Here is a 17632-nt window from a genome sequence, read left to right as displayed (position 1 = left end):
AGATGGATTACTGGTACTTGATATTCCCTGCGACGCAATACGCCTTTTTGGTCTTCTGTTGTGTTTCCTTCTAATAAACGCTAATCTAACGTGGTATTGTGGGGACTGATTCCAGCACCGGGCTGAGTACAGCCCGTTTTACTTCTTGGCCCAATCGGAAGGTAAGTGTATGAAATATTTGACAATTAAAATTCAAGAGGTCTTTTGATCTGTTTCCTTACATTTCCTGTCTTGTTGACAGTGTAAGTGTTGATATACGATTTTCCTATAGCAATAGCTAACCAGAGTTTATCTTTTACATCTTCTGATTTTTGCGCGGAACCGCATGTTGTATTGAGACATTTAGCTCAATTCTTGTAGATTCTTAATCTTTATTTAGAGCTCCAAACCATTAATTTTTATGGCTGTTAATCTTCTAATGGAATTTCCCTTTTATGGACCCTATGACCCCCTTTTTCACAGAGCTGTGCCAAAGCGTAAGTACATCAACCTTCAATTGATTCTAATATATTTTAAATATCCATCGTGATTATCCTGTAGACCAATGATATGCCTATGACGGGAATAAAAGCGCGCGGATCAATTAGTTTAGAAAATGAACGAGCAAATTTTTCTACGGGCGAACATATTCCTGTAAAGTAGACTTGACACATCCTACCAAAATATCCAAAACTTTCCCCATCCTCCAGCAACACACACACCTATGAACTAATTTCAATTGACAAGAAAAGTTTTTTTCGTTTATTGGGTGGTAATAATTCTCGATTTGTGTGTACTTGAAAAAGTCGGATAGTCTTGCTCAAAAGTTAATTTTTTTAAACAGAGAAAGCTCGAATGCTCGTTTTCAAAGTGCCCGGTTTCGCCCAATGCCTTCGCAAGCTTGCTAAGAGCATTTGCTTCCTTCCTTTATAATTCATTATATACATACACCCTATGCGCCTGCTATCACCATAACCAGCGGGTGATCGTCTGCCCTTTTCGTGACGTCATGCAAGGGCTGGCTCGCGAAAGGTATCAGGTTTCGTGGCACACACGCTACACGGCTGTCTATATGTCTGCCAAAAGCCAAGTATTTCTCTGCGAGCTCTTCTAGCACTTACACTTCTCTGTTAGAACTGAAGGCAGCACAAGCAAAATGGGGACATCACAGTCAAGCTATGTGGTTAGTCCAACTAAGGTTTGTAAGCTTGGCGTCTGTGAAATTCCCAATTTCTTTTAATCTTATTTGCATATGCGCGGTACAATTTTTGTGTAACGTAATAAAATTTATTTGAAAACAATTTTATTTTCCCATGTACATGTTGAAATCTCCCTCTCTCCTTTGCTGTGCATTATGACTGAAAAAAATATTTGTTTAGTGAGTCGAATTGAAGTTGATGATCTTAAACGGCTTTTTCTCGCAGTTTTCTTTTTCGTGTGTCAATCGATAGCGCAATGGAGATCTCGCCGGGTAAATGACAGATGACAAAGGATTTAGATAATTAGTATATACAAAAACACTGTAAATAGACCCTGTACTTTTTATCTACAGCTGCACACAACACGACTGTGCTTCAAGTATAATCTTTCACCTCTGGTAAACCGAATAAAAAACGTTAATTTGTAATAGCTTATAGGCGATTTCCTCCGCCTGCTTTTGTGAATGTTGATAGAGTGCATGGCGAAGTGCACCTAGACATAACAAATATTCTCATCAAATATTTTACGATCTTATAAAACGGCCAGTCGAACTAGTGTTTATGTGGCAACTTATACTTGTGAAAAACAACGCCAAAAGAGCTAATAAATACTGGCGGTGACATATTTGACAAATTTGATGAGACACGCGTCAAAGACTCGAGTTACAGACTTTCGATTTTTATTTTTGAGGATGATTTTGAAAGGTTCTCTCGTTATTTATGCTCATTCTGTTTTTGTTTTGACGCGAAATAAGCGACTTGACGACTCGGCAATCTTTCTTGATCTTATACCTTATAACTTTATCTGTCTGCAAGCCTGCTCAATTCGTCACCGATGTTGACAGATTTGCAGAGAAATCCATCCATTGCGTTATCTTTTATAGACACTAATGCCTAAATAGCTCCGTTACGCTCACGATAAAGATATAAACCACGTCACTGTAAACTAGCTGTTGAATAAATAACTCCAGCCAAGGTGCAACTGCATGTAATTGTACTGTATATGATGGATTTTGGCGATTTGCCTCTAGAGGTCAAATGCTTATGAGATTATTAATTTATGATCTTTTATGTCGATGACTAAAAAACAAGGCAAAAAAAGCTTTTTATCATCCTTTGTAAAAAAAAGGTTTGTATTCACGCCCCCGTAATGAGTTTCACTTCCCTCTTTTTACAATGCACGCGCTTTACACCTGACTCCAGGCCCCTACCCAGGGGAGAGGGGGGGGTGCAGAGGGTGCAAACGTACCCCCTCACCCACACACACACACACAACGGCCGAAAGTCCATTTTCGGTCCCCAATAGACCTGCTATTTGTAGACAAAACTATAAAGCATAAGCTAGATCACTCTGGTATGTCACCAATGCATCAGTCAGACTTTTTTGTAAATGTGGACTTTAAAAGCACACTAGCATGCACACATTGGCACCAGTCGGGCCAAGACGGAACGCTAGCACAGTCTATTACCCGTGCAGTTCGGCAACCATGGACAGCTGTTTCGTCCTTATTAGGACTCGTCAGCATGGCATAGCCGGTTTGCCTCAGTTAAACTTCATCGGCAAAAAAACTGCAGGGCGACTTCGACTCGAACGAAGTGCTTTAAACCACAGCTTAGATCCATGTGGGATCTAGAGCTGCGACCGGGCTAGCGTGATGCCAATTGTGCGGATAACGCATGCGACCTTTGCTAGTCTAAAACTCCGTCGGATAGCCAAACTATCCTTGCGAGTATGTATACATAAATGTGGACTTTAAAAGCACACTAGCATACACACATTGGCACCAGTCGGGCCAAGACGGGACGCTAGCACAGTCTATTACCCGTGCAGTTCGGCAACCATGGACAGCTGTTTCGTCCTTATTAGGACTTGTCAGCATGGCATAGTCGAAGTCGCCCTGCAGTTTTTTTGCCGATGAAGTTTAACTGAGGCAAACCGGCTATGCCATGCTGACGAGTCCTAATAAGGACGAAACAGCTGTCCATGGTTGCCGAACTGCACGGGTAATAGACTGTGCTAGCGTCCCGTCTTGGCCCGACTTGGTGCCAATGTGTGTATGCTAGTGTGCTTTTAAAGTCCACTTTTTTGTAGCCAGAGATACTGTAAAGGCATAAAAAATCCCTTTTCGTTCTTTCGTGGGTGGTCCCCCCCCAAAAAAAATCCTGGGTACGGGCCTGCACTCGGCGTGGATTCAAAATAATATGATAACACTTTACCAGCGCCACCCATCGGCTCATACTCGGCTCACGGCAGCACGTCCTTGGCTTTTGCTCGGCTCTAGACAGTGCGTTACTCATCGGCTTATGTTCAGCTCACGGCAGCACGTCACTCGGCTCATGTTTGGCTCACGGCAGCACGTCACTCGGCTCATGTTCGGCTCACGGCAGCACGTCACTCGGCTCATGTTCGGCTCACGGCAGCACGTCGCTCGGCTCATGTTCGGCTAATGGCAGCACGTCACTTGGCTCATGTTCGGCTCATGGCAGCACGTCACTCGGCTCATGTTCGGCTGGTAGCGCGTCACACGTCACGTTCACGCAAGATGAGATCGTTTTTTCACGGTTTTCAAAAATCACAAATTTTGCCTGTTGGCTAACTCTTCACCGATGGCAAATTAAACAATCATGGTGGCGAGTTTCACACAATAAAATTCAACAAGTTGGGGTGAAAGGATCTTTGCTAGGTACGAACCCCTCTATATGAATGTTTAAGGTCTCGGTAAAGGTAAACGACGTGTCCGCGAAAAATTTTTTTGCCGTGCCGCAATTTTCAACACGTACAAACTATGTATCAAATAAAGATAAAAGATTGAATTATCTCCTGCAAGTTTTATTTTTGCAATAGCTAATTCCGTGTTTAAGTTTTGAGGCCTCAAACTCAACAAAAGTACGGAGTTTACTCTAGAGCGTAATGCACCTTCGCGTTATATTGCGCATGCGCTTGCACGTAATTGCATCTCAATGACAGATAGATGATCTACCAAAGTGTGTAAGGATATTTTGTTATTTGACACTGTCAACAAAATATCCCGAATCAAAGTTGGAACTCTCATTTCTGGCGAAATTTGGACACGAAAAGTGCTATAAAAGCGATTCTCAGTCGAAAATTCCAACACATTTTATGACATGGCATAATTATCAGATCCCGAAAATTTAAAGGCGATATCTTAAAACCCGTCCCGTCGCGAGGTTACGCCCGACAAGCTCGAGTTCTCGCCTCAAAATAATACGCTAAAAAAGTCAAAGATTTGGCGTGAATTCACGGTCAACAGGTCACGGGAAACAGCAAAGGCCCATTTTAGCCGTCTTAGAATGCGATTCATGGAAAATGTTTTTTTCCAAAAATGAAATTTAAGAACTATTGATACAGGTTTTGCAAAAACCACAAAAACAAACGGTGGTGTCAAATTTACCTTTACCAAGACCTTCAGCGCACAGACCGTAAAATGAGGTTTTACTTCGATACATTCATAGAAAACGTTGTCAATGAAAATGGCAAATGACGAATGGCTAATGGGAGTCATAAAGGTTATAAATGAACTCTAGCGATGCCAGAGGCAGACATTGGTGGATTACCTTACGATTGATCCATTTGCTCCTATACAAATTACAGTTAGACCCATGGTTCCTTTCGGCCGTAGAACCTTCATTTGCCAATCGACATTTGCCGTTTGATGACGTTGCAACGAGTTTTGAAATGGATGTATCTTTTCAAGAATTCTTGTGTTATGTAGAAAGAGCACACAAGGTCGCCTCTTAACATTATATGCCCCTCTAAAATGGCTGCGAAGATAATGCATGTGTTTGTTTTTGATATTTTGTTGTTTTATTCAGAAGACGATGGATGAGAAAGAGGAAGGTAAGAGATAACACTTTTCAACTTAAATGTACCAAACGCCAGGCTTCAGTAATATACCTTTGACTAGCTACAGAAAGGAACGGTCCATTAGAAAAGGTGGGCAGGTAGAGTGGTAAAGTACACATATCATCATACACGATTTAAAAAACTGGGAAAAAAACAGCCCAAAGCAGAAAAAATGCATGCAAAAGAAAAAATGTCATCCCTCCCCACCCCCTTTAGTTTTCTAATGGTCCGTCCCTCCTAGACCAATTGACAGTGATGTACCAATTGACAGTGATGTACCAATTGACAGTGATGTACCAATTGACAGTGATGTACCAATTGACAGTGATGTACCAATTGACAAGGGACAGTACATACAAATTCAAATTAATGTTATGTGTCACGCCAAACAACTTGTCACATAACCCGGTCACTAGCTATCTGAGACACAAAGGTGGCTTATTTCCTCCCCTCTTTGTGCCATTCGTTTCTCATTGGTTTCTCTGCCCTATCTACTCACACCTTTTTTAAAGAATTATCCGCTTGAATGCATTCAAATGACAGCCGCCGCCTTTTTTACGAAAAATGGCTCCAGTCTGTCTACCGCCTTAATAACAATTCTCAAACGGATGTCTTAGTGATCGTCGTAGGCAAAGTGCTTATGCAAACGGATGTCTTAGTGATCGTCGTGGGCAAAGTGCTTATGCAAACGGATTTCTTAGTGATCGTCGTAGGCAAAGTGCTTATGCAAACGGATGTCTTAGTGATCGTCGTAGCTTATGGCTATTGATTATACGTAATAATAAAGGCGACACTGCACTAAGCGATGGTGTCACCATACTAATTAATAATCACCTGATTATCTACGTTTTTCCTGATGTCTGTAAAGATATAATTCCCATGCTGCCTTTCCATCGTCATAGAACTGAAATTTTTCAATTCATCCGACTGGTGTTCAACTCTTTTATATAATGTTTTATGTGTATATTTGGCTATTTCACTCTGTTTGTCCTTTTTCCCTTTACAAAACAATATATTTCCAAATTTCCCTGCATTTACTATAGATGATGCCCACACTATAGTCATCATTTACCCCATTTATTATCTGGACACTGCCCAATTTGTTAAATGAAATTTTTTGCCATAAATCATCCTACACCACCCCTTCTTATTTTGTCATTTTGTTTCTCCCCCAGACCCTCCCCCCTATTTTGTCATTATGTTTCTCCCCCAGATCCACCCCTCTTATTTTGTCATTTTGTTTCTCGCCCAGACCCTCCCCTCTTATTTTGTCATTTTGTTTTTCCCCTAGACCCTCCCCTCTTATTTTGTCATTTTGATTCTCCCCCAGACCCTCCCCTCTTTTTTTGTCATTTTGTTTTCCCCCCAGACCCTCCACTCTTATTTTGTCATTTGGTTTCTCGCCCAGACCCTCCCCTCTTATTTTGTCATTTTGATTCTCTCCCAGACCCTCCCCTCGGAATGCAGACCTGCGCCATCCCGCCATATTGCATCACCTCTTCGTCATGCGCCGACGCCACGCCTGCGTACTTAGCTCGTCTTCATGGTGCGCATGCGTGGTGCGCGGGGGACCCAACAGACTGCTTCATAGAGGTGGACTTGCAGACAGTCCATCACGTGACAGCGGTAGCCACTCAGGGTAACCCCTCAGGGAATCACGATTACGTCATGAGATACAAAGTTCAGTATTCCGAGGACGGGGAAACATGGTGTTATTATACACAGGGAGACCAAGAGGTTAGTGTCAACCATGACATAAAAGTGCTCACATCTCACACGAGCTATTGTAAACCACGTAAAGCAGTCTGTTATACGAACGGTAAAGTCCATATGGTAAAGCTGTGTTACAATTATTTGCGGGCCACGAAAACCTCAACTACTTGATATTACACAGAGGAAAGACGGAAGACAGCCAGAGAAATTCCACATGGGTCATTATGGTTCTTTTTATTATCCTGTTAATATATTGAAACGTCCATGGTCCATGGAAACTTGAAAAGCAATTCTAAAATAAGATTCGCACCTGTTAATGCACCCCTCTTGAATCGTTTTCCATGTCCACAAAACGTTGTTTGTGTTTTCAGGAACTCGACGCAAACTCAGACCACTGTAGCGCAGTAAAGCGCGTGCTCGAGCCCGCTATTTCCGCTCGTTATGTACGCGTGTGTCCTACTGTCTGGTTCCAGTGGCCTTGCTTGCGTCTAGAGCTGTATGGCAGGCCAGTCATTGGTAAGAACAGCACAAAGTGTAACACTTAAAGAAGGCCAATCACGCCTCCATTTTACACTCAATGCCGAGTCACACAAAGCGGCCTCCTTTTCCATTTGCTAATTCAAGCGAGAACGAGAAACCAAGATATTTTCAATCCTATGTCGTCAATTATGTTCCAGGCTTTATTCGTAGATTGCTATTTTGAAGTATCCTTGCAAATAAACCGTTGTATTTTTAATGATAAACAATAACAAAGGTGTGGTTGATCTTAACTCTCTCGTAACCGTGGAACCCACGAGAACAGTTTGGGCCGAGGAACGCGCGGTTATTTACACTAAACAAACTTTCTATAATAAGGCAGCTTCTTACATAAATGCCCTAATGTCCAATCAAACACTGCGCATTCCTATAAGTTTCTGTGTTTTTTTTAACGATATTAATACAATAAAGCGCGCGGAATAAATTATACACTTTTGAATTGAGAGATTTGCATTGTTGATTTCTAATATGTAAAATATAAACCATGTAAATATGTATATGTTTCAGCTTGACGCTTCAATATTTTTCATCCTTTTCCTTTTACCCGTAATCGTATTTCCTCTGAAAGGTGAAATCTAGTTAAATTTTGCTGATTTTATATAAAAATCAGTCGGACTAAAAACTGTTTACACGAAATGTTGTTCGTGCATCTCTCTATATTTTGGCTGTGCATGGTGTTTCATACAAAGAATTCAAATTAATGGACTGCCGGCCTGATTATGATCTCCGTCCCTTTTTTGCGAGCTATCCACCCTGATTACTTGCACGGGCAATGAAGCAGTCCGAAGGGTCCAATTCCGTGCCACTTTATTTATTCCAATTATCCCACTTCAATTTGAGCTTGTGTTACTTGTTTGATATCCACAAAAGGGGACGTTACAATACACTATTACTACCAGCCGGTGCGCTGTTTTGATTTGTGTTAATTTGCAATCCTTGCTCCCTGTGTAGATAAGCCAAGCGAGGAGCTTACCAAAACAGCAGGCTTACAAACCCAGCAAGAAAACGATGAAAAGGAGATACGTGGACAAGGGGAAAATTCACTACCGGGCGAAGACAAGGCATCTAGTATAGATGGTAAAAAAGAAGACTTAAATGAAGAAGAGAATAAGATGAATAAGAAAGAGATGAGAGATGAAGATCTTGAATCGCCAATGAGTGACATTGAAGCGAACAGTAAAGTATGTTATGATTCGCAACGGATCTCAGATTCAGGCCTACAACAGATACGAGGCCCTGCGCTCGCTTCTGACGACTTCAGACGACTGCTAGAGGTGAAAAAGAGGTTGGAATTCGAGGCTGAGCTGCGAACTTTACAGGAAGAGAAAAAGGTGGATTTTGTGCTAAGACGCAAAAAGAAGAAAGTTACTTATGATCTCGATTCACCCGACTTGTTCAATGTCCCAAGGCGCGTGTACACAGGTAAGCGTTTCTAACCCATGTTTTGCTTTGTAATTATTTTGTAAAGCAGTAAATTTTTAATATATTCATCATCGGGCATAAGACGTTAAAATATTTCGCCGGTTATTAAGACTGTAGCATTGCAAAAATGTACTATGCATAAAATCGCTAATTAGAAGATGTTATGCTCGTGGTATTTTTAAAATTCCTGATGAGATGAACTTTTCACAGTAACAAAAAAGTGTGATATAATCTTTGTATAGTGATGCATGTATTATACCAATAATCTAAGCACTATTTACACAAAATGAGAAAACACATTTTGGAACACATTTTGTAACTTTAAAATCGCACGTATATGAGATACTTGTATATAGGAATTTTTTGTAAAGTTCCGTGCCTTTTTCTACACGGATTCTCAGAAACTGCTTAATAATGAGTCTCCAAAATTCTGATTGTATAGATACCCTCGCCTTTGCGCGTGAAGTCGGTTAACCATCTTAGTCCTAGAAAGGCCTCTATTCGCGCCTTAGCCATTAAGAAATTTGATTGCGAGACAATGGGGTGGCTCTTTCGCGGTCAGGCAGCTGCGGCATTTTTACTCGTCTTTATAAAACTCAGATGAGCTAGAAAATATTACCATGTAAGCTGTTTTAGGGATTCCGATGCGTATAGCTAGGATTCGCTGAAGGGTGTGTGTGTAGTCATAGATAGCATGCAAAAGTCAAGGATATGACGATCCTCATATGAATAAGTAAAAACTGCATTTGATACACATTGTATTTCTCTAGAAGAAATGTGGGGTGGTTATCTGGCTTTGATCCACAGTATATTTTCTTTCTTGCTGAAAAATGTGGGTGGTTACCTTTCTTGCTGAAAAATGTTGTTGGTTATATGGCTTTGAAACACAGTACATTTTCTCTCTTGCAGAAATGTGGGGCGGTGATTCTCCTGGTGAATCAGTTGAGCGAATAGACAAGAGTGTCACAGACGATAAGCCGATGATTGAGCGCGGGAATGTGGGAGCACCGCTGGCCAACCTTGATGATGAGGACCTTGAGCCCGCGCGCCGCACTGTTATAACCATTCGCACAGTGTTCACTATATCGAACACACAACAAAGCCCGACAGAGAACGGAGAGAAACGTAAGAAAAAAAGGATTAGATATTATTGCGCATATCAAATAATCTGGATAATCTTGTAAATGGTCCAATTAAAATTGTTTGGTTTGTTTGGTTACGGATATATTTTCGTATGGTTTAAGGCTGGTCCACTAGGACGCAAGCCTAAGCGTAAACGGAAACACAACACAAGTGAGAATCGGTCAAACACAAGAGCAAGAAAATCAAGCAGTTGCGTTCTCTTGCGCTTGCGCTTACGTCCAAGTGAGAACCGTCCTTTAGGATCGTAAACCACGGCATCGATCACGTGCCGTCTGATAAATCAGTCCATGTGTATCCTAACCACATGATATTACGCTGCAAAGATTTTACAATATTCCAAGCATGAGATGAATTTATCTGTTCTATCTCACTACTTTATCATAGGGGAGACCTCATTCATCCAGCCCGTGTCAGCGGACACAAGCTACGTGGAATCTGAAGACAGTCCCTTTACGAACGGCTACGACGAGCAGTCACGCCCTTCACGTGCGTCATGTGCACATCTCCACGCTACAGATCCTGCCGCACAGACAGCCATGGGTAAGCCATCCACACACAAATATGGGTAAGACATCCACACACATCTATGGGTAAGCCATCCACACACATCTATGGGTAAGCCATCCACACACATCTATGGGTAAGCCATCCACACACATCTATGGGTAAGCCATCCACACACATCTACGGGTAAGCTATCCACAGACATCTATGGGTAAGCCATCCACACACATCTATGGGTAAGCCATCCACACACAAATATGAGTAAGCCATCCACACACATCTATGGGTAAGAAATCCACACACATCTATGGGTAAGCCATCCACACACATCTATGGGTAAGCCATCCACACACAAATATGGGTAAGCCAAACACACACATCTATGGGTAAGACATCCACACACATCTATGGGTAAGACATCCACACACATCTATGGGTTTAAGACATCCACACACATCTATGGGTAAGCCGTCCACACACATCTATAGGTAAGCCATCCACACACATCTATGGGTAAGCCATCCACACACATCTATGGGTAAGCCATCCACACACATCTATGGGTAAGCCATCCACACACATCTATGGGTAAGCCATCCACACACAAATATGGGTAAGCCATTTACACACATCTATGGGTAAAACATCCACAAACATCTATGGGTAAGCCATCCACACACACATCTATAGGTAAGCCATCCACACACATCTATGGGTAAGCCATCCACACACATCTATGGGTAAGCCATCCACACACATCTATGGGTAAGACATCCACACACATCTATGGGTAGGACATCCACACACATCTTTGGGAAAGCCATCCACACACATCTATGGGTAAGCCATCCACACACATCTATGGGTAAGACATCCACACACATCTATGGATAAGCCATCCACACATCTATGGGTAAGCCATCCACACAAAAATATGGGTAAGCCATCCACACACATCTATGGGTATGACATCCACACACATCTATGGGTAAGCCATCCACACATCTATGGGTTATCCATCCACACACCAATATGGGTAAGCCATTCACACACATCTATGGGTAAGACATCCACAAACATCTATGGGTAAGCCATCCACTCACATCTATAGGTAAGCCATCCACACACATCTATGGGTAAGCCATCCACACACATCTATGGGTAAGCCATTTACACACATCTATGGGTAAGACATCCACACACATCTAAGGGTAAGCCATCCACACACATCTATGGGTAAGCCATCCACACACATCTATGGGTAAGCCATCCACACACATCTATGGGTAAGCCATCCACACACATCTATGGGTAAGCCATCCACACACATCTATGGGTAAGCCATCCACACATCTATGGGTAAGCCATCCACACACATCTGTGGGTAAGCCATCCACACACATTCTATGGGTAAGCCATCCACACATCTATGGGTAAGCCATCCACACACATCTATTGGTAAGACATCCACACACATCTATGGGTAGGACATCCACATACATCTATGGGTAAGCCATCCACACACATCTATGGGTAAGCCATCCACACACATCTATGGGTAAGACATCCACACACATCTATGGATAAGCCATCCACACATCTATGGGTAAGCCATCCACACACTAATATGGGTAAGCCATCCACACACATCTATGGGTATGACACCACACACATCTATGGGTAAGCCATCCACACATCTATGGGTTAGCCATCCACACACAAATATGGGTAAGCCATTCACACACATCTATGGGTAAGACATCCACAAACATTTATGGGTAAGCCATCCACTCACATCTATAGGTAAGCCATCCACACACATCTATGGGTAAGCCATCCACACACATCTATTCGTAAGCCGTCCATACACAAATATGGGTAAGCCGTCCACACAAATCTATGGGTAAGCCATCCACACACATCTATTCGTAAGCCGTCCATACACAAATATGGGTAAGCCGTCCACACACATCTATGGGTAAGCCATCAACACACATCTATTCGTAAGCGGTCCATACACAAATATGGGTAAGCCGTCCACACACATCTATTCGTAAGCCGTCCATACACAAATATGGGTAAGCCGTCCACACACATCTATTCGTAAGCCGTCCATACACAAATATGGGTAAGCCGTCCACACACATCTATTCGTAAGCCATCAACACACATCTATTCGTAAGCCGTCCATACACAAATATGGGTAAGCCGTCCACACACATCTATTCGTAAGCGGTCCACTTAGACCTTTGGGCAAAGCCACCCATACAGACCCGACTGCTCACCAGCAGTTTCTAGCACTTTGACTGGTTTGATTGTGCATTTTGTGATTTTATTAGAATCCAGTTTCCACGAGCGACTGGACTCAATCGAATCAGAGGGTATGAGCCCCCTTGACCTCAGGCGGTTCAGCGGTCTCGACCTATTACAGACACCGTTAAATGCGGTCAGCGATGATGACATCGAGCGGTTGATAGCGTGGGAAGATGAAGCGTTGACTGGCTGGCATAGAGTGAAGAAGTCACGTGACCTCGAGATCTGTAGAGGTCAAGCAGTGGATGGAGGTCCTCCGATCATCAAGGTCAGCTCGCACACTTACGGCGTTTTGTCAATAGTAAGCTAGTTGAACAATCTGCTAGCGAATTACTCCAGTCACAAGGGTCTTCGAATTCAGGCCTGTTGGAAGGAAATGGGAAAGGATTCCTCGAGGGTATATATATGTTTTATATATATCTTGGTTTGTAGGAAAATAACACGCGAACTACCGTTTCATCTCTACAAGCCTGTTTCGTGGTTGCCCACTCATCAGGAGATTTATTAAGAATATATTCTTAATAAATCTCCTGATGAGTGGGCAACCACGAAACAGGCTTGTAGAGATGAAACGGTAGTTCGCGTGTTTTTTTCCTACAAACCAAGATATATCCCGCTCTACACCTATGTATTGAGCACTGTTATATGAACGCCTGCACTCACGCATTATGTTTTATATATATATATTTTTCGGTAAATGCGACCGTCACATCAGCTTAATTATGATGCAGTCTAAAAATCTAGTTCAATTTATAGTAAGGTCTCACCAGTGTTTTCTGGTAACTCTTGATTTTGGTCTTACTTCAGGCGACGATGACCTTGCGGCATATTTCATATGATCAAGGTAAATGCACCGACTTAGAGGGGATGAGACCCAACTTGTAGCAGCTTACTACTCAACTGCCGCATTTTGCTGTGTTTGTCCTCCAACGTTTGGCCACTTAACAGACCCATAGGCATGTGTCTCCTCCTATCTCGCAGTGTTTTTTTCAGTATTTCTTTCTGTATTTTTCTTTTATTAAGCGTACCTATTAAGCGTACCGTCAAGTGGGGTGGTACTTCAAAACCTCACCCCATTGATACCCCATGGGCACCTAGATTTCGGATCGCTTCGAGTGCACAGGGCAAGCCGGGTGTAGGACAAGTCCTGACTTCAAAACTTTGCTACTCAGTGTATGGAGCACAGGGGCGTACCCAGGATATATTATATCTATATCATGTTGTTTGGGAATAGGTGGTCCAACTTCCCTAAACTTTTAAGTTTAATCTTAAAAGATGTCCAATTCCCTCGCTTTTATATTGTTTCCATAGTTTTCCTTTTTACCTCTGTTCTCTTTCATTTCTCCTATATTTTCCTAACGTTTTTTTTGTTCATGTTCAGCGCGTAGAAGAATCATGAACTGGGACGTTCGCATGGAGTGGGACAAAACGTTTGATGACGTCATCATTCTTGACAGAACGTACCATTTTAACGTCATTCACTGGTACAAAGCATGTGATTTTCTAGGGGGGGGGGAGGTATTGTGAAAAAGAAAAGGAAAAAGCATTTTAAAACGTAAAACTGACTTTTATCCGGAATGTTGTTGTGAATTCAGAGGAACGCTTATATGAATGTTTCTTATTGGTTGCTGTAACTCCTCTTATATGGAATTTTCTTATTGGTTGCTGTAGCTCCTCTTATATGGATGTTTCTTATTGGTTGCTGTAGCTCCTCTTATATGGATGTTTCTTATTGGTTGCTGTAACTCCTCTTATATGGAATTTTCTTATTGGTTGCTGTAGCTCCTCTTATATATGGATGTTTCTTATTGGTTGCTGTAGCTCCTCTTATATGGATGTTTCTTATTGGTTGCTGTAACTCCTCTTATATGGAATTTTCTTATTGGTTGCTGTAGCTCCTCTTATATGGATGTTTCTTATTGGTTGCTGTAGCTCCTCTTATATGGATGTTTCTTATTGGTTGCTGTAGCTCCATCAAAAGACAAGGCCTGACGCTCGCTATTCTGGAAGACATTGATCCGGATGAGCCTTATCACGCTTGCGTATGGAAGGTGACAGATTTCCCGGACTATCAGCCAGCCAGCCCATGCAAAATGCTCAAGTAAGTAACGCATCTGGTTTTGTCACTGATAGGTATATGGCAAAGGTGGCGGTTAGATAGCGGTTGTTGTGATGGTAGTAGTACCATGATGCTAGTGAAGATGGTGGCGCTGGTGATAGAGTAGTTACTTGATGATATGGGTGAGTATGATAGCGCTTGTGGCGCTGGTGATAGTTATGGTAGTTAATTGGTGATATGGGTGAGTATGACAGAGCTGGTGATAATCATGGTAGTTAATTGGTGATATGGGTGAGTATGACAGCGCTGGTGATAATCATGGTAGTTAATTGGTGATATGGGTGAGTATGATAGTGCTAATTATGGTAGTTAATTGGTGATATGGGTGAGTATGACAGCGCTGGTGATAATCATGGTAGTTAATTGGTGATATGGGTGAGTATGACAGCGCTGGTGATAATTATGGTAGTTAATTGGTGATATGGGTGAGTATGACAGCGCTGGTGATAATTATGGTAGTTAATTGGTGATATGGGTGAGTATGACAGCGCTGGTGATAATTATGGTAGTTAATTGGTGATATGGGTGAGTATGACAGCGCTGGTGATAATTATGGTAGTTAATTGGTGATATGGGTGAGTATAACAGCGCTGGTGATAATCATGGTAGTTAATTGGTGATATGGGTGAGTATGATAGTGCTAATTATGGTAGTTAATTGGTGATATGGGTGAGTATGACAGCGCTGGTGATAATCATGGTAGTTAATTGGTGATATGGGTGAGTATGATAGTGCTAATTATGGTAGTTAATTGGTGATATGGGTGAGTATGACAGCGCTGGTGATAATCATGGTAGTTAATTGGTGATATGGGTGAGTATGACAGCGCTGGTGATAATCATGGTAGTTAATTGGTGATATGGGTGAGTATGACAGCGCTGGTGGTAATTATGGTAGTTAATTAATGATATGGGTGAGTATGACAGCGCTGGTGATAATTATGGTAGTTAATTGGTGATATGGGTGAGTATAACAGCGCTGGTGATAATTATGGTAGTTAATTGGTGATATGGGTGAGTATGACAGCGCTGGTGATAATTATGGTAGTTAATTGGTGATATGGGTGAGTATGACAGCGCTGGTGATAATTATGGTAGTTAATTGGTGATATGGGTGAGTATGACAGCGCTGGTGATAATTATGGTAGTTAATTGGTGATATGGGTGAGTATGACAGCGCTGGTGATAATTATGGTAGTTAATTGGTGATATGGGTGAGTATGACAGCGCTGGTGATAATTATGGTAGTTACTTGATGATATGGGTGAGTATGATAGCGCTTGTGGCGCTGGTGATAGTTATGGTAGTTAATTGGTGATATGGGTGAGTATAACAGCGCTGGTGATAATTATGGTAGTTAATTGGTGATATGGGTGAGTATGACAGCGCTGGTGATAATTATGGTAGTTAATTGGTGATATGGGTGAGTATGACAGCGCTGGTGATAATTATGGTAGTTAATTGGTGATATGAGTGAGTATGATATCGCTGGTGGTGGTGGTGATGAGGATGATTACTGATAATAATAAGGATGATGTGATAATGGCGATGGTGATGATGGTGGTGGTGATAATGACGGAGTCGATGATAATGATAGCGATATGATCTTAACCGTGACTATGAGGATGATTCCTAATAATGATAAGGATGATGTGATAATGGCTATCAGGGGCGTATAGCCAGGGGGTGGCCCAGGGGTGCCGGGCCGCCACTTCTAGTAGCCAAAAATACAGTAAATGTATTAGACATTATCTAAAATACAGGAGAAAATGCCTTGAAAGGACCTTTTGGGCTCCCTCCCGTTAAAAATCCTGGCTACGCCGCTGGCTACGCCGCTGGCTTCGATGATGGTAGTCATTAAGAAGACGATGATGATAACTAAGATGGGCCAAACGTTAATGATTTTTTTACCATCACTTCTAGGTACGAGACAATGATGTCAGGCCTCGTTATCAGACCGATAGACAATGGGTCCCAGTCCTCCAAAGTCACTCTACTCTGCCAGGTGAAAGGCTCGGTGTCTCAGCCGCTTAGGAACACGTTTTTGACTGGATCCCCTGAGAAATGGTTAGAAATGCTTAAAAAGTACGACCCAAAACCGAAAGTTATCAAGCTCTAAATCTTTAAACTCAGTCCAGGGTGATTATAGTAGTGATAATGTTACGTGGTACCTATAAATGAGGTTACACTCGATCATTTTGCGCTGCATATCATGGAGTATATATGTCAAAGTTATGATTTTGACAGTCATATGAATGTGTAGGCTTCTGCCATTCTCCAAACGGCAGAAGCCTAAAAAAAGGATATCGCTCAAAGGATAGCGTTCACGCCACTTAACTGATTTTGTAACTGCCATTTAAAAGTACAATTAACGATTAAAGTATGATGACGCGTACACAGCCCCCCCCCCCCCCCCCCCTATAGCGGCCAAATAATGGGACCTCAATGATTGTCGCAAGTTAAAGTTAAGGAGTTTGCTACTCAAGAAGTCACGTGATTTCTTAGTATGCATGTCGCCTTTTAAACTGCCGCGCACGCGCACAGTTTTCATGTGATGTAATAAAAGCCTTTGATCTTTTGTTATGAGTGTTTGACCGCTTCGCGGTGTAGAACAAGCTTAAAAACAACTACACAATTTTTCAGAATTACTCACTTAAACTTTAAATGTTTTATCTTAATGCACATATTAAAATAAACTTAATGCATGCCACTAACGTTTACTATATTTATCTTTGTATAGTTTTAGTTTAATAAAAACTGTTAAAAGTTGTGGGGGTTGTATTCATTCGCAAACTCGCATTTTTTTTTGTTATAGTGTTCTTTACCATTTCTTTACCGA

General features: G+C 41.9%; 1 protein-coding gene across 5 annotated transcripts; it reads left to right on the top strand.

Moving 5' to 3' along the window:
- The first annotated feature begins 33 nt into the window (after positions 1 to 33).
- Positions 34 to 17562, top strand: LOC5517079. 5 transcript variants are annotated; one of them, XM_032387027.2, is made up of 13 exons: positions 34 to 161; positions 1114 to 1177; positions 5013 to 5037; positions 6491 to 6780; positions 7128 to 7272; positions 8245 to 8715; positions 9625 to 9840; positions 10243 to 10398; positions 12702 to 12943; positions 13483 to 13519; positions 14057 to 14159; positions 14645 to 14776; positions 16717 to 17562. In XM_032387027.2, exons 2-13 carry the CDS (start codon positions 1136 to 1138, stop codon positions 16910 to 16912), a joined length of 2055 nt encoding a protein of 684 aa, XP_032242918.1. In that variant the 5' UTR covers positions 34 to 161; positions 1114 to 1135; the 3' UTR covers positions 16913 to 17562. The 5 variants fall into 5 exon arrangements, with proteins under 5 accessions (XP_032242918.1, XP_032242925.1, XP_032242924.1 ...); XM_032387034.2 differs by lacking the exon at positions 1114 to 1177 and having other exon boundaries at positions 5016 to 5037; XM_032387033.2 differs by lacking the exon at positions 1114 to 1177.
- The last annotated feature ends 70 nt before the right edge of the window (positions 17563 to 17632 follow it).

The sequence above is a fragment of the Nematostella vectensis genome, chromosome 3, assembly GCF_932526225.1.
Source record: "Nematostella vectensis chromosome 3, jaNemVect1.1, whole genome shotgun sequence".
Classification (NCBI taxonomy): domain Eukaryota; kingdom Metazoa; phylum Cnidaria; class Anthozoa; order Actiniaria; family Edwardsiidae; genus Nematostella; species Nematostella vectensis.
This window is presented reverse-complemented; position numbering and strand designations above follow the sequence as displayed.